The sequence below is a fragment of the Dasypus novemcinctus genome, chromosome 18 (assembly GCF_030445035.2).
Source record: "Dasypus novemcinctus isolate mDasNov1 chromosome 18, mDasNov1.1.hap2, whole genome shotgun sequence".
In the NCBI taxonomy this organism is placed as follows: Eukaryota; Metazoa; Chordata; class Mammalia; order Cingulata; family Dasypodidae; genus Dasypus; species Dasypus novemcinctus.
The window spans coordinates 80876560-80899430 of NC_080690.1; the positions used below are offsets into that span (position 1 = coordinate 80876560).

The 22871-nt window shown below is 46.8% G+C and overlaps 1 protein-coding gene across 1 annotated transcript in view; it reads right to left on the minus strand.

Moving 5' to 3' along the window:
• Window positions 1-934: 934 nt before the first annotated feature.
• The window catches only part of NLRP9 (NLR family pyrin domain containing 9), a 42242-nt gene continuing 20305 nt past the window's right edge, over window positions 935-22871 (minus strand). Inside the window, exons 5-10 of the mRNA XM_058280869.1 lie at window positions 20425-20592; window positions 18116-18286; window positions 13595-13765; window positions 4665-4835; window positions 4042-4212; window positions 935-1242 (exon numbers count right to left, since the gene is read on the minus strand). Of these exons, the coding sequence (XP_058136852.1) occupies window positions 1140-1242; window positions 4042-4212; window positions 4665-4835; window positions 13595-13765; window positions 18116-18286; window positions 20425-20592 (955 nt within the window). The 3' untranslated portion in view covers window positions 935-1139. The remainder of the gene's footprint in view (window positions 1243-4041; window positions 4213-4664; window positions 4836-13594; window positions 13766-18115; window positions 18287-20424; window positions 20593-22871) is intronic.

The window sequence follows — 22871 nt, forward strand, 5'->3', positions numbered from 1 at the left end:
GAATTTGACCAAAGCAAAGAATGTGATCTGAGTGTGTGCTAAGAATCTACTAACCAGCAAGAGATGATCCACTCAATTCATACTGGATTCTGGACACCATGTTTAAAAAATAGAATATTTGTCAGCATTATACTTGGAACTTCCTTTTGCAAAATTATGGTGATAGGGGATTTTCTTCAATATGGACATTGGAGACATTTCAGTTTTCAATATGAGCAATGGAATCCATGTCTTTACTAAAATTTCTCTTTACGATACAGTCTTTCTTTGCTCCCTAAAATCCAAGTCGTGGTGATCAAGAAGTCTTGCATATCTGAAGAATCCAAGCACTGTAATTCCTCTTTTTCAGAGGCATCTGAAGTTATATTCCTATGTAATTGGAATTGAATTTATAGGATAATCTAGCTTCCATGCTGAGTTGCTTTTATATAAACTATATTTTAATAAAAATTCTGCATCATGCCATGAAACATGAATATTTTATTCTAAAGGCTGTGGAGAAACAGGATTATGGCAGTGAATTGTTTATGTACATTTGAAAATGGTATTGACTTAAGTAGCTTAGATACATTTGAAAAATAGGATATTTAATTCAAAAATTCTATTGCAGTGGCATTTTTCTAAAGGGCAAACAGAGTTTTTAGAATACTCTTTTAGACCAGAAAACTGATCAAATCTAAATTTGGACAGTCAAATTAGAAACAGGAAATTCAAGTGGATGTCAGGTCTAGTGATACCAATACAATCTAATGGCATTCTAGCATCACCTCCAAGTATGATGTGTCAGAGGACTGTAGTTTCTTCAATCCAAGATCATATACTCCAATATATCCACTAAGAAAAACCCTTGCTTTCCAAAGTTTTTAACATCCATTCTTTGTTCTTCTGAATACTTTTGTGAAATAGGAAGGGAATTTTAAAGACAAGAGGATAGAAGACTTAGGCAAAGGAGAATTTCAGATGAACACTGGATCACATTCCCCAGTCCTATTACTAGAACATTGTGAAGGTGTAGCCCTGAAATCACAGTCCCCATTGCCATGATGTGCAATTGCAGGGCAGGGTATGCTAGAAGGAGAGACTTCCACTGTGACCAAAAGAGAACCCCTTGGGAGAGGATTATCCCAGTGTGTTTTCTATCAGAGAGCCCAAGGGTCATGTGAAATGATCAGCTGGGGATTTTTCTCTTCAACAGCTGAAAGCAGCATCTGTGTTTCCTCATCAAAAGAAGATTTGTTCAGCCTGGGAAAATAGAAATAAAGATTCCTTTACTTCACACATGAGTACTTGCTTCTCTACATCCTAATGCCTACTTCCTCTTCACTCTGAGAAGTGACTGGGAGAAGTGACTTAACTTTGAAGAGAAAGCACAGTTCTTTCCAATAGAATAGGACTCCTCTGACACACTTAATACAATGAAAGAGTCACATAACTTGACTTGTCAAGAAGTCAGGGTTTAAGTTGAAAAACGGTGGAAGTTTGATAAGAATAACAACTTCCATTAATTGGATGTTTATGAGCCCAGGCACACTCTCCGCTCTTTTCACTCTTTCCTATACATACCTTTGCTTTTCTAAAAATGGAAATATGGTATTATGTACTATTCTCAAACATGAAGAGTAGAGTGACTAGTACAAAGAATCTTATGTACCCATTACTTAACTTCAACTATAAGTATTCAGTTTGAACCATTTAAAACCTACCCACTTTCTGTGAGATAATTTAAAGTCAAATGCTAGGCATAATTTCACCCATAAATACTTCAGACATTCTTGTCTATTCTTGCTGTTTCCAGTTCCTTCCATGTCATTGTCTCCAAAACTAACTTCATCAAAGGTGGTTTTAATGGTCACCAATAACTTAACAAATCCTATTGTAAATTCTATCTTACTTACCAGCCTGGGATATAGTTAATTACACCTTATTCCTTGAGATATTTTCTCCCCTAGGCTTTTAGAACACTGTCCCCTCCTGGTTTTACTGCTTCCTCTCTGGTTGGTCTTTCTTATTTGTTGGAGCATTCCTTTAACACTCTATGACCTGTAAATGCTGAAGCCTCCAGCTCTCAGGGAAATATGAAAGTCAAGATGTTCATAAATAAATGGGAAGATCGGAAAAGAGGTTTTCTTGAAAGAAGATGACTGAGATTCCCAGTATTTTACCCCTAATTTGTCCTTCTTGCTTGCCTTATACTTATAATCCTGTGCTTTTTTTACCTCCAGTTGTAAAAGGATGTTGGAGAGTGTTCACAGGTTATAAAAATTATTAGATATTTAGACACTGTAGTGATGGGATTTAGTTACCTTCAGATTTTCAAAAGTAAGGAAGATAGTTAAGTTTCTTTTCAGTAGTAGAAAGAGTATGATAAACAGTTTATCTAGTAACAACCAGTCAAAATGGTTGCTAATGTGGATATGACAAATTTCGAATGGAGGATGGTGGTTGACTAAGAGGGAGACTGGCTAAGGATTATTATTTTGCAGTGCAAGTTTTAAATCCTGGCTTGCCTTATGGACCAGGGTTTCTGATGTTTTTTTTTTTAAACCACCTTTATTTATTTTTATTTCTTTTCCAGTCACATAGTCTTAAACACGGATGTGTTTCATTATTCAGACATTCAGGCAATGTTAACTTCATTAATGTTGACATAAAAGAAGCATAAAAATGTAAAATATTGTTGGCTGAACCTGAACATACCTGCGTTACCTATTATTGACCAGTTTGTGTTGCCAAAAGACTTATTCCTTGGCATTAAAATGGAGCACTTAAAAAATATTGCTAAAAAGCTAATGTCTACGTACTGGTCTTTGCAGCAAATAAGGGTACTTATACTTTTAAAATATTTCAAGTCCATATTGGACTAATATACACACCTTCTTGATTGAAAAATATTTTGGAGAGGATGGGTCTGATCTTTGAATTCATGTTGATTTTCGCTCTTATCCTGATACAGCTGCTCAGGACTTCTTGCTGACCCTGGAGAGCAGAAAGCCTGCCCTCGCTCACGCCCTTTGCACTTGCTACGCCCCTTGCTTGGGATCTTCTTCCCTAGACAGTCAGATGGCTCATTTTAAGTCTTCAGATCTCTCCTCAAAGGGCACTTTGGGAACATTTCTGGACAATGATAATGGTCAAGAACCCAGTGCCTGGAGTCTTGGTGCCCATATTCTAATTCTACCTACAGGACTTCCTAGTCATGTGTCCAAAGGCAGAAGAACTCCTCTTAAAGCACAGTGTTCCCTTAACGTGGGACTATGAGTGCTCCACTCCTGTGGGCTATTGTGAAGATGAAGTGAGCTGACATACTTGCAGCACTTAGAGCTGTGCATGGATCATTCGGCTGTCTCCATCCATTTCAGCCCTGCAGCTCGTCTATCTTCTCCAATGTTCCCCAACCTCAGCACTTTTTCCTGGCCTTGCCCACTCTATTCTCCCTACCCCAGTCCTTCTCAGCATCTCACACATTAACCCTCTACCAGTATACAACAAGATCACAAGGGTAGGGTGTGAAACATTTAGTTCACACACACATCCTGAGCTCATCACTCAGGGCCTGGCATTCAGCAGGGGTCCAAATATTCATTCTATCATTGTTGGATATTTATTCTCTAAAGGCAAATGCAACCCTCAAAATGATATTAACTGCTACTCTTTAGTGACTCCATTTCTGCGTTGAAACTCTACTTCAGCCCTTCTCTTTATGAGCTTTCCCCAACTCTACCTCTGAACTGGGGCTGCATTTTCATGGGTAATATAAGGAAGAGATGATGTTTATAAGAAAACTATTGTTCCCTCCTGGGGATGATTTTGCCCATCAGGGGACATTTGACAATGTCTGGAGACATTTTGTTGTCACAATGGGAGGGAGGTGCTATTGGTTTCTATTGGATAGAGGCCACGGATGTGGCTCAGCATCCTGCAGTGCAAAGGATGGCCCCACCTCAAAGAGCTTTCCAGTCTACACATCAGTCACACCGAGGCTGAGCAGAGCTACTACCAACTATCCTGCTCTGAAGGCACTCACTACAAGCACCCACTCACCCAAGAGTCTGCAGGGGACAATCTATGTGGACCAAGGCCTCACACAGCACCAGAGCCCCATCGTGGTCCAAGGGAATGCAGTGCAGACTCAGGCTTCTTAATGTTCTGCTGCTGGTGAGAGCAGAAGCAAGGTCCTCACAACAGGCGCTGGTAAGGTGACATCTTTCCAGCCTGCAGCAGGGAAGCACACCAAAGAAACAACCTTGGCTTTGGGCAGGCTAGAAGGAAGACTGTTGTTGGTGTCAAATCCATGACCCTGAGCAGGAGACTTGACCTTCTAGACCAGTTGTTCTCAACCAGGGTGACTGTTGTTCCTGGAGGCCATGTGGCAGGGTCTGAAGACACCTAGAGTGGTGCGAATGGCATCTTGTGGGTAGAGCCTGGGGATGTGGCTAAACACCCTAGAATGCACAGGGCAACCCACAAGGAACTATTCAGACCCAAATGTCAACAGCACTGAGGCTGAGAGACCTTGGTCTACTGAGACAGCACTTTAAATAAATATCAGATTGTCCAGACAGAACTTTTTTTAAACCTCCTTCCATTCAGCACTGTTAATCTTCCACCTTTTCCTACTGTTGATAGAGGAATCTTCCCCATAAAGACGGTCAGTGGGTACTCACCCAAGATTCTGTAATTTACATTTAGGATGCTTCAAAGCTTCACATAACTGCTTGACACCATCATCCTGTATTTCATTATTGCCAAGTTTCAGGGTCTTTAATTTTTCATTACTAATAAGAACAGAAGAAAGGTCCGTACAGCAATCTGAAGTGAGGTAACAGCCCACCAACCTAGGAGGAAATATACACACACACTCATGAGATCTAATATTAATGGCTCGCCCTATTTCTATTCATTCATGTGAAGCAAGAATTACGCGCTACATCTGAGATCATGATTCTAGTGAAGATGTAATTATGGGGAAGCGGACTTGGCCCAGTGGTTAGGCCCATGTGGCCTACCACCTGGGAGGTCCACTGTTCAAACCCTGGGCCTCCTGACCTGTGTGATGAGCTGGTCCACGTGCAGTGCTGATGTGCACAAGGAGTGCCGTGCCACGCAGGGTTGTCCCCCATGTAGGGGAGCCCCACGCGCAAGGAGTGCACCCCGTAAGGAGAGCCGCCAAGCGCGAAAGAAAGTGCAGCCTGCCAAGGAATGGCGCCACACACACAGAGAGCTCACACAACAAGATGATGCAACAAAAAGAAACACAGATTCCTATGCCGCTGACAACAACAGAAGTGGACAAAGAAGAACACGCAGCAAATAGACACAGAGAACAGACAACTAGGGCGGAGGGAAGGGGAGAGAAACTAAAAAAAAAAAGATGCAATTATGTCTCAGCTCACTCAGAATGAAAGTCTTATAATACTCAAAATCTTTGCACCCCCCACCTCCCCATGACCTATTACTCTCTACTTCCTCACTCGGCTCTAAGCTTTGGTCTCCCTGCAGTTCTGCCCTGCCTGGAACTCTCTCACCTGATGACCTCTGCTTTTGGACTCTCAGGTTGGGAAGCAACCTCTCCAGATACCAGCATGAATACTCCATCAGCCCTTCAAGTATCTCACAAATGCCACCTTTTCAGGGAGGCCTACTATGACTATTTCATAAGATACCACGTCCTCAATCCCTTTCCAGCCCTCAAGCTCATGCTTCCCTAAAATACTTATTACCTTAAAAGATATGGAGACATGTATAGGTACATATATGTACATGCCTGTCCCCTGCTCCCACCCTGCCTTTCGCTTCCTTATACTTTGCCCGCCTGTTCCTCGTAACCTCCCTGTATTATGGCCCTTCTCAGCAGCAGTTTGTGCTGCTGCCTCCCTCCGCCCCTCCTCCCAGGCACTGTTATCTTCCCCCTCCCAGCCGATCGCTGTTCTCCCCGCCTCATTTCAACCGCCCTCATTCCGTATCCGCCCCGGCACAACCTCGGAAACAACCCCCTCTGCCATCAATGGCTTACGTCATAAACCGCAGGTCCGCCCTTGCCTCTGCAGCCAATCCTCAGCTGCCCCGTGGACATGCCCCTCCCACAACCTCCCCGCCTCCATGACACTATAAAACCCCATGTACTTCCCGAATAAAATCAGACCTGCGCATAGACCTCGTCTCCGTGGTTTTTCCTCCATCGAACCGCGCGTCCCCACCAAGCCTTGAGCCGCCCGCTGCCGCCCCGGTCAGGCCGTGGCGTAGGCCCGATCCCCGGCAGCGACTCGCCTGCAGTGACCCGCCTGCAGTGCCGCAGCGGAGGCCAACAGGTGGCGCCCGAACAGGGACCCCAGCTACGGCCCCTTGTCTGGCCAGCCCGCTGCTGACCCCTCACACGGGACCCATCGCCGTCCTCCCGTGCCGCCGCTCAAGGTAGGGACTCTCCGGCGTTGCTCCCTTCACCCCCCCTCCTGAGCCCTCTGCCGCGATGGGGGCCTCCCTCTCATCCCGTCAGGTTCCTCAAGTCCGCCTGCTCGCTGCCCTCTTAGAGACTCACCACGTGAAGGTCTCTCTCCGTCAGCTACAGCGGTATTGGGACCTTCTCCTACCCTTTAACCCTTGGCTCGTCACCTGTGCTCTCTGGAGCCCAGAGACCTACGAACGTCTAATTCAGCGGGTGACGTCCGCTATGGAGCACGATCGCAAGCAGTTTCCCCCCGGCCTTATCCCGACCCTCGTCGCTATCCGCGCCTGTCTCCAAGGTGTGCCCTCCCCTGCCTCCGCTCTCGCCTGTGAGCCTAGCCACCCTCTCACCTGCGATCCTGATGGAGACGACGATGCTCGTTCTCTGTCCGCCCAGCTAGAGGCCGCGCTTGAACTGGATCCCCCCACAGCCTCCGATCCGGACCCCAACCAACATGGCGACACCCCGTCTTCTCCCCCCCCCACCGCGTCCTGCAAACAATGCCAACATGGCGCACCTCCTCCTTCTTCTTCCTCGGCGCCCTCTTCCCGCCTTTACCCACCTCTTCCTGTCTCGTCGCCATCCGGTCCCGTCCCGGATGCCTGCCGATCGCCATTTTCGGCTAAACCGGCAGAGCCTCCGGTGCCATCTTGGCCTGTACCTGGAAATGACGTGGCCACTCCTCCATCTTGGCCCGAGGCCAGAAGTGATGTCAGGCGTGACGTCACCGTGCCGCCATCTTGGCCAATCAGGAACACCGTTGCCGCCGCGCCCTCCTGGCCGGCGCCCGGTGGCACCGCCCATGCCTCACCTCCATGGCCCGCTTCACCTCCCGCCTGCCCCAGCAATAGCGGGAGCATCGGGAATCCTCCTCCACCAGCGTACGACACCGCCTTTCTCACCGCTCCCACTCCGCCTCTGGCTCAGATGTTCCCCCTCAATCCCGCTCGCACTCCGCAGAGCCCACAAGCGTGGGTGCCCTTTTCTCCCAAAGACATCCAAATGCTCCGCAACGCGATAAAAGAGGATGGCCTTGCCAGCCCTCATGCCCAAGACCTTCTCGAGCGTATGACCATCCCTGGCTGCATCCCTTACGATTGGATCTCCCTAGCCCGAGCGGTTCTCTCCCCCGGGCAATTCATTGACTGGCGAGCCCATCTCGGTGTCCTGATCGACAATCAGATTGCCGACAATGCTCGTCAGGGTGTGCATTACCCTGCCAACGCATTTCTCGGGTTCGGCCCTTACGGCGATCCCAGCGCCTACACTGCCACCCCGCCTGGGTTTTTCATCCAGCTCCGTGACTGTGTTTTTCGAGCCTTCCGTTCGTGTGCCGCGGCCGCCCCAGAGCCCCTCGTGAAGCTTTTCCAAAAACCCGAGGAGCCGTTTAATGAGTTCGTAGCTCGTGTGCAGGCCGCTGCAGAGAGGCGAGTCGTCGGCAATGCAGCCCGCGAGTCCTTCGTTAAGGACATCCTGCAGGAGGGGGCTAACCCAGCTTGCAAAGCCATCATTCATCCCCTTCGTGACAAGCCGCTCCAAGACTGGGTCCTCGCATGTTCCGGAGTTTCTGGGCAAGCATCTGCGCTTGCAGCGGCTATTGTCGCGGCAGTCCAAACAACCAACACCTGCTTCCGCTGCGGCGAATTGGGCCACTTCGCTCGTGAGTGCCCCAACCTTCCGGCTCCGCCGCAACCCGTAGTCCAGCCTATGGTGCCACCACCGCGCCCTGTTCCTGCCGCCCGGCCGCCCTCCACCCCCTGCCCGCGCTGTGGAAAAGGGTATCATTGGGCTCGCGATTGCCGTGTTCCGAGACAGCCTTTAAACGGGCAGCGGGGCAAGCCTCAGCCCCGCCACCAAGAGGCTCCAATCGCCCCGCGCCAGCCCCGCCCGTAGGCATCCACTGGTCCGTTCCCATGTCGCCCGCTTCGCAGCCGCGCCTCACCATCAAGGTCAATGGAAAGTGGATGGACGGCCTTCTTGACACCGGCGCCGAAATCTCCTGCATCCCACTCTCCCAAGCTCGTGACTTCCCACTCACAGCCGGACCCGTCATCGTAGGCGCCACAGGCCAGTCCTCCTCGCAACAGGCGGCTGAAGATCTTGCCTGGCATGACACCGATGGACGGTCAGGGTTCTTCCGTCCCCTGGTTCTCAGGGATATCAAGCAAGTCCTTTGGGGGCGCGACATTCTTCACCAGTCAGGCGCCGTTCTTTTTACTTCGCAGCCATCGCTGCCCCCCCAATAGTTTTGGCCGTTGCTCGCGTTCGACCTCCAGCACCCGTTCCTCTGCAATGGGACACAGAGGAACCCATTTGGGTGGAGCAATGGCCTATGACTGCCCCGAAACTAGCTATTCTTCAGGACCTCGTGGAAGAGCAGCTCCGTGCTGGCCATGTTGAGCCCTCCACCAGTCCATACAATACTCCCATTTTTTTCATCATCAAAAAATCTGGCAAGCCACGCCTCCTCCACGACCTGCGAGAGGTTAACAAGCACATCAAACCCATGGGCTCTCCTCAGCCCGGCATGCCTCACCCATCAGCCTTCCCGCGAGATTGGTATGTGGCAGTCCTCGACATCAAGGACTGCTTCTTCTCTATCCCCCTGCATCCGGATGACCGCCCACGGTTCGCCTTTACTGTTCCCCAGCCCAACCACCACCGGCCTGCCAAACGGTATCAGTGGAAAGTCCTCCCCCAGGGCATGAAGAACAGCCCTGCCGTCTGCCAGCTGTTTGTGGCTACTGCTATTGAGCCCTTAACCTCCGAGGCCACTATCGTGCATTACATGGATGACATCCTTGTAGCCCATCCGAGCGAGCCAAAACTACAAGCTATAGTTGCCAGTCTTCTCTCCAATCTGAAAGATATCGGTCTTCAGATCAACATAGAGAAAGCCGTTTTCCACCCACCGTTTCAATTCTTGGGCTTTGAAATCTCGGAAACGGTCACGCCCATGGCGCTGCTTATAAACGTCCCCAAAACCATGACGCTCCATGATCTCCAACAGCTTTGTGGCCAGCTCAACTGGCTGCGCCCGTTGCTGCCAGTCACCACACATCAGCTGCAGCCTCTGTTCCAGCTCCTTCAGACCACTGGCCCACCATCACAGGCACCCACAAAGAGGGTCACCCTGTCGTATGAAGCAGAGTGCGCCCTGAGCTGTGTCAACTCTGCCCTAATGGACTGCTTGCTCCAGCGAATAGACCCAGACAAGCCATTTGCAGGACTTGTCCTTCCCACCCGTGGGACCCCCACTGGCCTCATCTGGCAGGACGGTCCACTCCTGTGGGTCCATTTAGCCAAAAGCAAGCTTCGCAAAATCACCCCCCAATCCGTCCTGTTCGCGCAGCTCGCCATCGCCCTTGTTGAGCGCTCCACCCACCATTACGGGCGTCATCCAGATGTCATCATCTGGCCCCTTACAACTCAGCAGGTCACTCACTTGCTAAAGGACTCCATAGATACGCAGGCACTGTTCCTCCTATTCTCCGGCCCATTCGATAATCACTTCCCCCAGCACCGCCTCATACAAGGCCTCAGCACGCTCCCCGTCGCAGCTCCTGACCATTTCCCGTTCCCGTCCTCCAAGCCACTCCCCAACGCCGCCATCGCCTTCACTGACGCCTCCAAGCACTGCCTTGCTATAGTCCTCTACAAGCCAAACTCCACACAACCCCTCTGCCACACCCGCCGACATAGCAGCTCTGTCCAAGTGGCCGAATTGAAAGCCGTCACTCTGGCTCTCCAATACCTCCAGGACCAGCCAGTAAATATCTTCACAGACAGTCTCTACTGCCTGCAGGTCTCTCGTATCCTTGCCTTTGCGGCCTTCCTGCCGCCTGCTAGCATCGGCAACCGGGACATCAACCTGGCCTTAGCTGACCTTCAACTCCTCTTAGAGAGGCGGCGACAACCCTGGTTCATTGCCCATGTTAGGAGCCACTCAGGCCTCCCAGGCCCCTTGGCTCACGGCAACCATCTCGCTGACCAGGCCGCCCAAGGTGCTTCCATCAATGCCCTTAGCCCCGCAGCTGCCGTAGGAGACATTATCAACCAGGCAAAGACCTTGCATGCGCGCTTCCATCTTGGTGCGCCCACCCTCCATCGACTCCTCCCAGAACTTCCCATCGAGACATGCAAACATCTGGTGCGTGCGTGCCGCTCCTGCGCACCTTTGCTGCCCCTGGGGCCACTCCAGCCCCAGGGTGTCAACCCGCGCGGATTGCGGCCCAACTCTAGATGGCAATTAGATGTCACACATGTCGCTTCCTTTGGCCGATGGAAGTTCCTTCATGTTGCCATCGATACGTTTTCGCACCTCTGCTACGCCGTCGCCCTCCCGGGAGAGTCTGCCAAATATGCCACTCAAGCGCTCCGGGAAGCCATCCTCTTCATGGGAGTCCCTTGGGACATAAAGACAGATAATGGCCCCGCCTACCGCAGCGCCGCCTTTGCCGAGTTTGTGAAGCTCTACAACATCACCCACCACTTCGGCATCGCATACAACCCGCAAGGCCAAGGACTTGTTGAAAGAATTCACCAAACCCTCAAGATCCTCGTCCAGAAGACTAGAGAGACTCAACCCCGCCTCACCCCACGTGAAACAGTCACGCAAGTACTCATCCAGCACAACCTGATGACCTTTGACTCTGAGGGGCTTTCGCCCATCCACAAGCACTGGGGGCCCTCTTACCGGCCCACTCCGGCCCCTCTCGTCCTCTGGCGCGACCCGCTCACTAGCAAGTGGACCGGACCAGCGCCCCTTCTCACCCAAGGGCGAGGATTTGCCTGCGTCTTCCCGGAATCTGCACCCCAGCCTGTCTGGATCCCTGCTCGTCTTGTTAAGCCCTTCACTCCACACGGCCCTGCCAACCTTCCACCTCCCGACCCCCTTCCCCCTGATGATTCCCCCCTGCCATAATGATGGCCCCTCTCCGCACCTCACCCCCCCCCGTGAGGTTTTTCTCCTCTTGTCATTGCAGATGACGCCTCCAGTCGCCCAGTCGAGCCCGCCTGAGTCTGCCCCTCCTGCGCCATCACCCGCAGGGACCACGCCAGCTCTCTCCCGCCGCGAGCGACGTCGACGTCGTCTTCTTGTCCGCCGCTTGAGCCGTCTCTCCCTCGAAGATGCCTCCATCGAGCAGCAAATTCTCCAGCTTCTCCATCGTGCTCGCGCCTCCCCTGCCCCGCGCCCTCCTACCACCCCCCCCACACCTTCTCATCATTATGCTCTCCTTAGCCTCCTCAGCCCAGGCCACGCCCCTTTGGGCCGCCCTTCTTCAACCGCCTGGTTTCCTCTTTCTCTCCCCTCACTCCCCCACCTTCCCCACCATGTACTCCCCCAACTGCGACTTCCTCCCAGAAAGCTGTGACCCCCTCGCCCTTCCTGTCTCCTCGTCGTTGCCAAATGTCTCCATCCCTATTCCCCTCGCACAGCTGTCCTAGTCCTCTCCCAAAGCCATCCCCTTCCCGAGGAGGCCCGGCACGCCCAGGTGTGGCTCACGGAGGTGGCAGGAGGCGGCCATCGATAGGGCCCATCGTGGTCACCTTGAGCTGCGGGTACGGGTTCTCTGCCCTCCGCATGGGGAATCGGGCATTTCAGCCGCCCTCCCCTCTGCTCACGCCCCCCTCGTGCCCCCACGCCCTCTGCCGGTAGCCCCCCCTCATTCCTTTCTCTCCTATTTCCCCTCCTCTCACCCCCCTCATCTTTCCTCCCTACAAAATGTCAATCCTGCAAAATCTACGCTTTCTTCAAAGCCGCCAATGGTTCTTATTTTTGAAAGAGGGAGCAATTGTCCCCTGCTCCCACCCTGCCTTTCGCTTCCTTACACTTTGCCCGCCTGTTCCTCGTAACCTCCCTGTATTATGGCCCTTCTCAGCAGCAGTTTGTGCTGCTGCCTCCCTCCGCCCCTCCTCCCAGCCACTGTTATCTTCCCCCTCCCAGCCGATCGCTGTTCTCCCCGCCTCATTTCAACCGCCCTCATCCCGTATCCGCCCCGGCACAACCTCGGAAACAACCCCCTCTGCCATCAATGGCTTACGTCATAAACCGCAGGTCCGCCCTTGCCTCTGCAGCCAATCCTCAGCTGCCCCGTGGACATGCCCCTCCCACAACCTCCCCGCCTCCATGACACTATAAAACCCCATGTACTTCCCGAATAAAATCAGACCTGCGCATAGACCTCGTCTCCGTGGTTTTTCCTCCATCGAACCGCGCGTCCCCCAAGCCTTGAGCCGCCCGCTGCTGCCCCGGTCAGGCCGTGGCGTAGGCCCGATCCCCGGCAACGACTCGCCTGCAGTGACCCGCCTGCAGTGCCGCAGCGGAGGCCAACACATGCCTATATATATTCATCAGTGATTCTCAAGCAGAGATGATTTTCCCCCACAGGGGATATTTTTGGTGTTCACGCCAGGGTGAGGGGTACTATTGATATGCAGGGAGACAAGGGACGCTACTAAACATCCAGTAATGCATAGAATAACCCCCATCTCCACCCCCCAAATAAAGAATAGTCTGGCTTAAAATGTGAATAGTATAAAGACTGAGAAACCTTGACATATACTAATATGCCCACACAGCCCCATACACACATGTATGTGGGTGTGCATATACATACATCCTATATGCCATGAACTAGAAGTCCATGGGGCAAGGGTATAGGAGTGTTTCATTTACTAATTTATCTTCCCCATCCAGAAGAGCTTCTTGTACCCAGTAGAAGGAATGGATCATCACACTGATCTCCTAGTATCATAAATTGAGCGATTATGGGCCAGTCATTAATAACAGCTCTTCACATGCATCATTCAAACTCATCATCTACATTATTTAATGTGGGGACTATAATTATCCTCATGTTTCAGTTGTGGGACGGTGAGCCATCTGCACAATCTCACACAGCCAGTCACTGCTCAGGGCTCCAGTTCAGGTTTGAAGACAGCTCCAAAGGAGCTTGCTATACTACTCTCTCCTATCATCCTCTTAAATTGAGATACATGTCAATGCACCCACTGACCATTCCGAGAAGAATCACATAGCCTTTTTTTCTTTAACATCCACAAAGGTCTTTCTCCTTCCCATTTTATTCCCAGGATACCAGTATCAAGAAACAAAACCCTGTTGCTAAAGCAAATAAAGGCCAGACCTACCACAGCTCCTGGATGTTACAGTTTGGGTGCTTCAAGCCTTCACATAGAGACTTCATTCCTTTATCTCCCAGGAAATTGGACCCCAGATTGAGAAAGGTCAGTGATGAGGTGCACAAAAGGACCTGGGAGATGTAGTCACAGGAGATGGAGGTGAGACCACAGTGCATTAACCTGCAGACACATGAGCACACAAGTGTCAGCCTGCTGAACCTTTATGTGTTAAATTCTCATTACACCATGTAAAAAAAGTTCAAGTTGTTCCTTGCACACTCCTGTTCCTGATTCTTCCCATCATTTCTTCATTTGAGAAAATAAGGGGATTTCTATAGAAATTCAGAAGAAATAATATGGAATACATCATCCTGAACAAGGTAACAGAATCCCAGGTTCAAGTTGCACCTCAGACCACAATGCTGGATGGCCATGGACAAATCCACCGATTCCTTTTTATGTAGTGTACTTAACTGCTTAGTGGGATATATTGGGAAACATCCTGCTTAATTTTTTGCTTGAAAAATATTACTTAAAATTTCTCAGGAGGGTGGTGGCCACACTCCCTCACCAGCATTCTGTGCAGCAGCACACTTCCCTTTTCTAAGACAGGACGCTGGTCAGAAGCCCGGGTTGGCTGTTGGAAACTGCAGTCATGTCTGAGATTGGGAATCATGATGGGGAAACAAAGAATTATCAACAGAGGAGGAGGAACTAGAGGATTCATCACAAAGGGCCATTATAGAAAAAGTTATAGAAGAATATCTTAAATGTTCAAATTTTAACAAGGACTGGAAATTATACTATAGAGAATTTGGAGAGCAAGCATGGAAATCAAGTGGAACATCTCAGACCACTGACCCTCGCCTTTAGAGGAAGACCCACTCAGGAAAGTGTGTGTGAATACAACATATTTAGTAGCATCCTCCGCTTAAAGGTCATTTTTTCTGAACCACATAGAATGTCTTCTGAAGGAAAAGTCACATAAATACATATGGTTGAAAAGAGTTTACTTAAAAAAGTCAATTATACACAATGAGAAAATTAACGATATCCAGAAACTTTTGAATTCTAATGAAAGTTCTGCAGCCTTCAGCCTGAGCAAATATCTTACCAGTTACCAGATGTTTACTAGAGTAAGAAAAAATCTATATATCCAGTGAATGTGGAAAAGCCTTTGACAAAAAGCAAGACTTAGTCACCATTGGAGAATTCATACTGGAGAGAAGCCCTACGAATGTCATGAACGTGGGAATACACTTAGCCATAGCTCGACCCTTTTTTTTTTTTAAGATTTATTTATTTATTTAATTCCACCCCCCCTCCCCTGGTTGTCTGTTCTTGGTGTCTATTTGCTGCGTCTTGTTTCTTTGTCCGCTTCTGTTGTCGTCAGCGGCACAGGAAGTGTGGGCGGCGCCATTCCTGGGCAGGCTGCTCTTTCTTTTCACGCTGGGCGGCTTTCCTCACGGGCGCACTCCTTGCGCGTGGGGCTCCCCCACGCGGGGGACACCCTTGCGTGGCAGGGCACTCCTTGCACGCATCAGCACTGCGCATGGGCCAGCTCCACACGGGTCAAGGAGGCCCGGGGTTTGAACCGCGGACCTCCCATATGGTAGAGGGACGCCCTAACCACTGGGCCAAAGTCCGTTTCCCGATAGCTCGGCCCTTTATCGACATCCGATAAGTCGCAGTGGAGAGCAGCCTCACAAATGTGTTGAATGGGGGAAGGCCTTTAAGCACGCCTCATCACCCCCAAGTCATCAAAGAACTCGCACTGGAGAAAAACCATTTGAATGCATAGAATGTGGAAAAATCTTCGTTATGTTACGTATCTCATTAACCGTCTGAGAAATCATACTCAAGAAAAAGTCAGTAAGTGTCATTTAGTGAGAAGGCCCTCATTCTTAGTTCATCTCTTTCACCATCAGAAAATTCATACTGGAGAGAAACCTTATGGATGTAGTGAATGTGGGACAGCCTTTTGCTGCAACTCGCACCTTGTTTGACATCAAAGAAGGCACACTATAGAGAAGTAATATGCATGCAAGAAATGTCTGAAAGCCTGGTAGTAGCCTTTCATTTTTTCAACACCAGAGTATTCATACAGAAGAAAATCTTTTGAATGTTAAATATGCAGGAAGACTTTCAACCAGCCTGAATAGCTGAATTTGCATTTGAGAAAACCCACTAAATTGAAATCTTAAATGCAGCATATGTGGGAAAGCTTTCAGTCATAGGTCACCCCTGTTTCACTCTGAATTCACTCTGGAGTGAATTAAATATATATGAATGTATTTAAATGTGTATTTAAAACCTTCAGTTGCAAAGCAAACCTTCCTGTATATCACAGAGTGCATACTGAAGAAAAGCCATGTAAATCTAATGAATGTTGGAAAGGTTTTTTTTTGTTTTTTTTTTTCCACTATTTTTAAGTAGATACTGGCACCAGGGCTTGAACCCAGGACCCTGTATATGGGAAGCCAGCAATCAACCACTGAGCTAAACCAGCTCCTGAAAGCCTTTAGTTAAGGCCCAAATCTCATTGTCCATCAGAGAATTTATAATGGAGGGAAACCTAATAGCCCAGTAATTGTGGAAAAGACTTTAGTTCATATGAATCAATTTAGATGTGAGAAATCATACCAGAAAGAAATCAAATGGCTGCAGTATTTGCCATAGTAATCTTAGTCATTGGAAAATTTATATTGTGGGAAAATCCTATGAATGTAGTAAATACGGGAATAGCAATAGTGCAAACCTGAAACTGCCCATCAAGTGTTCAAACTGGAGAGAACCCCTACCGATGTAGTCATTGTGGGAAAGCCTTTAACTAAAGAATTCCTTAACTGAAATAGACAAATCCATACTGGAGAAAAACCCTACACATGTAACAAATGTGAGAAACAGCCAAGGCAATAAGAATACTTTATAAGCATGTCCTAACCCATACATGAAAGAAGTCCTAGGAATGTAATAATTTTGGGACATTGCTCAGTTCAAATACATCCCTCATTTTATGTCAGTGAATTCACACCAGAGAAAAATTTCACATAAGAAATGTAGCAGTGTTCACTAAGGGGTCTTGTTAGATATCAGGAGATTAATTCTAGAACTACCTGAAGGTAGTTCTACCTGCATGAATTATGCAGGAATCTTTGCTATTTAGTTTTCAGCAAGCACAGAAGTCCACAAGAGAGAAAACCAGCAGGTAAATGAATACATTTCTTATAGCATTAGCAGTTTTATTCAACATGATTCCTACATAGAAATTAATTTAGCTAATGAGCATGAAATGTATTCAGTCACTCGACTGGATGCAGTAAATACAATAAAGTTGAAAACCACAGCTGCAAAAGAAAAGGTGAGTAAAATTCTTGAACTCTAATAAAATATTTTTGTATACAGAAATATTACTTAAAATTAATCCAGTGATTATAAGATTATAAAATGAATGCTTACATGCTAAGTGATGAAAATTTGGAAAATAATAAGTCACAAACTGGTGGCTATTGACTGAATATGCCCCTTAGGTGTAGTTTGTTTAGCTGACATTGTATTTAACGTACTGCCGGTCAACATCCTACAGTTGCCTAAGCATCAAATCTCTTCATCGTCCCATAAATCATTTCATTTTTCAGTTCTGAAGATATTTCATTCTAATTTTTAATATTTTCCTCCTTTTTAGTAGTTTAGTTTTAATATTTCATTAATGTTCCTGGAATTTCACTATTGATTTCTTCTACAGTCTAATCATCTCAATAATATTTTAGTCCTCCTCTATTTTAATGCCACTTTGTTTATACATGTATGTATATACATAGATACATTATATATGTTTATAACAAAACTTTCATTTGTGTGTACATGCATATGTACACAAACATCCACATTTGCACATATTTTTGCACATACATGCACAAACTAAAACTGTTCCTGAGCTACCCACTCTCTGCCACATACTCGTATGTTCTTGCACCTGTCCCTACTTTTAGGCACCACAGCATTTTGCTTGATTTAACACTAAGCTTGAGTAGTTTCCTGGGCACTTAGATAATCCGCTTTGTTGTAGTCTCAGGCCATGAGGGGAAGTGGTTCACCTCACATATTAGCAACAAGCTAGAGGTAGAGACACTGGAGATACCCAGTAAAAACTTAGAAACTGTAGAGCCCTCTACCTGGAAAGAATCAAATTCCTTCTTCCTGATTATTTACAATCTCCTTCATCCCCACTGCTCTCAGAACCCAGGATACCTGTAAGCATCCCCCCGCCTCTTCATGATAACCAAGATTAGACTGAGTGCCAATTAGATGTGAGGCATCTAAGGGCTAATTATAGCTCCTGAATTGAACTTCATGGCACCTCTCTGGAGCAAGTGTTTGTATTTGCTCCATTGTATGGATGAACCTGTGCTTTTGAACCCCATTTCTGTTGCCTCCCTCAGTGAGCATTTGATTGCCTGGATGGTTGATGGGTCAGTATGCACACTTCTCCATTCTCCCCCAGAGTGCAGTTTTCCCAGCCCAACTTACAGCAGTGTCTCCAGGGCATGGCTTGGGTGCTTCAAGGCATCACACAGTAACTCCACGCCTTCGTCCATCAGGGGGTTTTCTCTCAAGGAGAGACGCTTCACCTTATTGTTGCAGATAAGGGCAGAGGCGATAGCTTCACAAGCATCCTTTGTGATGTCACATTTTCCCAACCTACATGCAAGATACATGCCATGGGAAGCAATCAAAGGATTTAGATGTTTTTTCCCAAGGGTGGCCATGGACCAAACGGATAACCCTGCTTCTAATCTTGCAAACTCCAACCTGTTCTCTTCATTCCAGACCTTTTAAAACCACAAATGGAATCACATAACTCTTCTTATTAATCATTTATTCTTTTCCACTGAAGTTAGGAAAATGTCTAAGCTAGTGGTTCTCAACTGAGGGCAAGTTTGCCCCTGCCCCCTAAAGGGGACATTTTGCAATGTATAGAGATATTTGTCTTGGTTGTTACAACTGGGTGAATGATGCTATTGCCCTCTAGTGGGAAGAGGCCAGGAGAGCTGCTCACCATCTTGCAATGCACAGGACAACTCCCCACAGCAAATGATTGTCTGGCCCCAATTTTTAAACAGTGCCATGGTTGAGAACCCCTGGATTTTAGAATGCTAAAAGCTGCAAAGGAAATAAACAAGATAAAATGGGTTAGCTTTTACAGTGGGGATTTTAGTAACTTATGCGTTTTCTGCATCATTTTAGCTAAAACAGGATGAATTCCCTGGTTTTGATAGTTTTCCATAGTCATGTAAGAAGTCACTACTGATGGAAGCTGAATGATTGGCACAACAACCTCTTTGTATTATTTCTGTAATGGTTCTTGAGTCTACGTTTTAAAATAAAAGGTAAAAGAATAGAACAGATGACTTAAAAAATGTTGGGCAGAGAGATATCAAGACACACATGAAATAAGACAATGGTACCCATGATGATGGTTCCTCAGGGCCACTAAACATTATAGAATAGTTTGTGCCTGATATAAGGACTCCCAGTTAGGGCTGATGTAGGCAAATATCTAGCCCACTCTCTATTGGTTAAGATGCTTCCCTCCCCCCCCACCAAAGGAGGAGCATCATTCTGATTTGCCCTACAGCACCCCATGTTGGCACTATTGACATTTTAGAATGGATAAGTATTTGCTGGGAGTGGGTATCTACTACACTGTAGGATGTTTAGCAGCATCCCTGGCCTCTACCTACCAGATTCCTGTAGCATCCTCCCAGCATAACAATCAAAAATGTCTCTAGACATGGACATCTCCTGGATGGGAAAATGGTCACCCATTAAGAAGTCCTGGGCTGGAGAGACCTGATTTTGATGACCTCCCATTTCCAACACCAAATTGAAGTCAATCAAGAGTACAATTGGTCTTCCTAACAGGGGGAAATTTTTCAGCTAGGAATAGACTTTACAATTGACTCCTGGTTTCCCAGGTCTATTACCCAGTTCTTTTGTGGGCACATAATCTAAAATATTCTGTGAAATTACATAGTTGTGAAATGAGACAAGACGCTAAATAGTTCTCTAAGTTTCCCCTAATTAGAGAGCACTAGAGTAGAAAAAAATAAGTGTTAAAATATGACTTGAGTGATGAATTATATCTATAGCAAATCTAAATGTTCAAAAACTCTTAGGCATGGGACATACTCTTTCTTCTGATGCTTCATCTTGACAAGTGAAATTCATCAAGTATATGTGAATCTGACAGTCTTATATTCAATTGTGTATCAAATAGAGACACTGAACTGGGAGAGAGAAAAGCATATTTTTTTCTTGGTGGGGTTAATGATTTGGTTTTGTTTATTGTTACCTCAATTTGTCCTTTCTACTGAAAAAACGGGTTGAGCATGCCTAGAAATCACCCCAGTAGGGCACAGGTCACCTGGATAATTTTCAAGAGGAAGAAATGACTTTGGATAAGTCATTTCCCATCTGTCTTCGGTGTTGTCATTTACCAGATTAGAAGATTACATATCATTAATATGTTTTCTCATTTTATGTTTCTGTGAATATCTCCAGGAAAAATTGTAGTTCTAGATTTAGGCTGCCCATAGAGGAGATAACCAAGAAGTGTCAGGTAAGGTGTATACACAAATTAATTAAAGTGAGTACTTGCTCTTTAGAGTTCATCCTCACCTTACTAGGAGGTCTGAAGACTTAGAGATCGAAATATTGGAAAGTATAAGATATAAAAGGAGCCACCATCACCTCCAAGGTAGAAAACAAGAACATTCAAATTGCATAGTACACCTTAGGAAAAAGTAACTTTCAGCCAGGATAACCCCGAGACTTACAACAATTGTTCTATGTTGCACATTGGGTGTTTCAATGCCTCACACAGCTGCCTGACTGCAATCAAGGAGAGGCTCGTGCCATGCAGGCTTAGGAAATTCAAATGAGGGTTATGAAGAATGGCCTTAAAGAAGTCTGAATCATTTCCAAGGTTAGAAGCAAAATGAACCCTGTAAAAGATAAGGAAATATTGGGAGTCATTCCCACCCATAAGTTATTTCTCTCTGGTATCCTCTGAAACTGGACAGAACTGATACGCTACTGGAATCTATCTTATTCTTTCTAGTGCCTCCACATCTACATAACACCGCTTACAAAGAATACAGGTTGATTTGAATAAAAGGGGGAAATGGTAAAGACATGAGTTTATATGGCTAAGAGTCTTCAAAAAAGAATCAGGAAGTCATCAGAGGGGTTGTACTCAGGCACGCCTCAACAGGATCCCAGGGACAGCCCAAGTAGATACAACCCCAGGTACTGGTGCTCCTGAGGGTTACGGAGTCACAGGTTCTATGATCATGGCAGTTGGTTCTGGAGTTCAGTGCCTTGTCAGTGGGCCCTACTTTGAAATATGTGTTCCTGAGTGTGATGGAGTTGGACTCAGATGTGACCTTTCCACACATGCCTTTACTGTCACTTTTACTGACCCTGTGGTTGGCACTGGGGGTTGATATATACCCAGGAGACTTCAATCTCTAGACTGGCCATGTGCCATCTGGGCCCTGAGCCTCAGCAGAGTTAAAACTCCTACTCTCTGGTTCATGGACTTACTCAGGTCAGCTAACAGGCAAGTGAAGATGGTCAACCACCACACCAGGTAACCGAGAGTGCCTAAAACTCCAAGCAGAAGAACTGCATCTATCAACCATGTGGGGTCTAAGCCCCCTTTCGATATAGAGATGGAGTGGACATCACCATCCCAGGGTCCACGGGATGGAGGAATAAAATATGGATTAGAGTGAATTTACTGGTATTCTACTATAGAACTATTGTGACTAGTAATGGAAGAAACTGTAGCATTGATCTGGAGAAAGTGGCCATGGTATTTGCTAGGGCAGGTAGAGGGAAGAAGAGATGAAATGTGGGGGCATTTTTGGGACTTGGAGTTGTCCTAAATGATATTGCAGGGACAGATGCTGGGCATTATATATCCTGCCATAACCCACTGAATGTACTGGAGGAGAGTCTAAACTACAGTGTGAACTATAATCCAGGCAGTGTAGCAGTGCTCCAAAATGTATTCACCAAATGCAATGAATGTGCCACAATGGTGAAAGAGATAGTTGATGTGGTAGGAGTGGGGTGTGTGTGTGGGGTATGTAGGAACCTCTTATATTTTTAATGTGACTTTTTTTTTGTGATCAATGTATCTTTTTAAAAAGTATATAATTCAATAACATAAAAATTTAAAATTTTTTTTAAAAAGAATGCAGGTTGAGGTTAAAGATGGAGTTGCTTACCTTGAGAGGGGAGGCTAAGGAAGGCATTTGGAAGAGCTTACCAAGTGAAGAACTAGGTAAAGACCACATAGAAATGACAATAACTAGCACAAAGATTTCTGGTCAAGATTACAATCTTGGGCCACAGTGTACAATGGGGAAATAAAAAAGCCAGAAGAGACCAGATCATATAGGATCTTGTAGATCATGAGAGAGATTTTGTATTTTTTTTCCTAGTGATGAGAAATCATGACTTTTAAGTTATCTTTTTTTTTTTAAATTTTCAAGGCTTAATTTATTTTTAAATTTCTCTGGCTTGTGTATGAAAAAAATATATTGACAGAAGACAAAAAAAGAAGCCAGTGACTTCTCTCTAAGCCAAACTCAGCATATAAACACACTACCTTCCCCCCAGCATGGGACATGACTCCCAGGGATGAGCCTCCCTGTCACTGAGGGATTATTACCAAGCACCAACTCACAATGCATCTGGAAAAAGACCTTGACCAAAAGGGAAATGGTAAATAAAATGTATGGTATACAAATACAAATGGTAAATACAAACCTTTATGGCTAAGAGGTCTCAAAGCCTGTCAGGAGGTTATTCCAGAAGTCATGCTTATGCATTGACTGTCACAGTGAACAGTGCCTAAAATAGCAGGACTATTGAGGGCTCTAGAGATATCCAGAAACTATAAGCAGAGCTCAGGAATTCAGCACCCTGTTGGTCGGCTTAACTTAAGAATTTATGCTCCCCAGTGTAACAGAGTTAGACTCATTTATAGGTTCGCTAAAAATGGCTCTTCTACTCCTTTTATTTGAAACTTTAAATAGCAATATACTAAATATACATCCCAGAGACTTAAATCTTTGGTCTGTCCACGTGCCATTTGAACTCTGAATTTCAACAGAGTTGCAACACACACTCTCCAGTTCATGGGACTCACCCAGGACAATTAACAAGGAGATGAGGATGGATAATGCCCATCCTAAGGAACAGAATGTCTGCA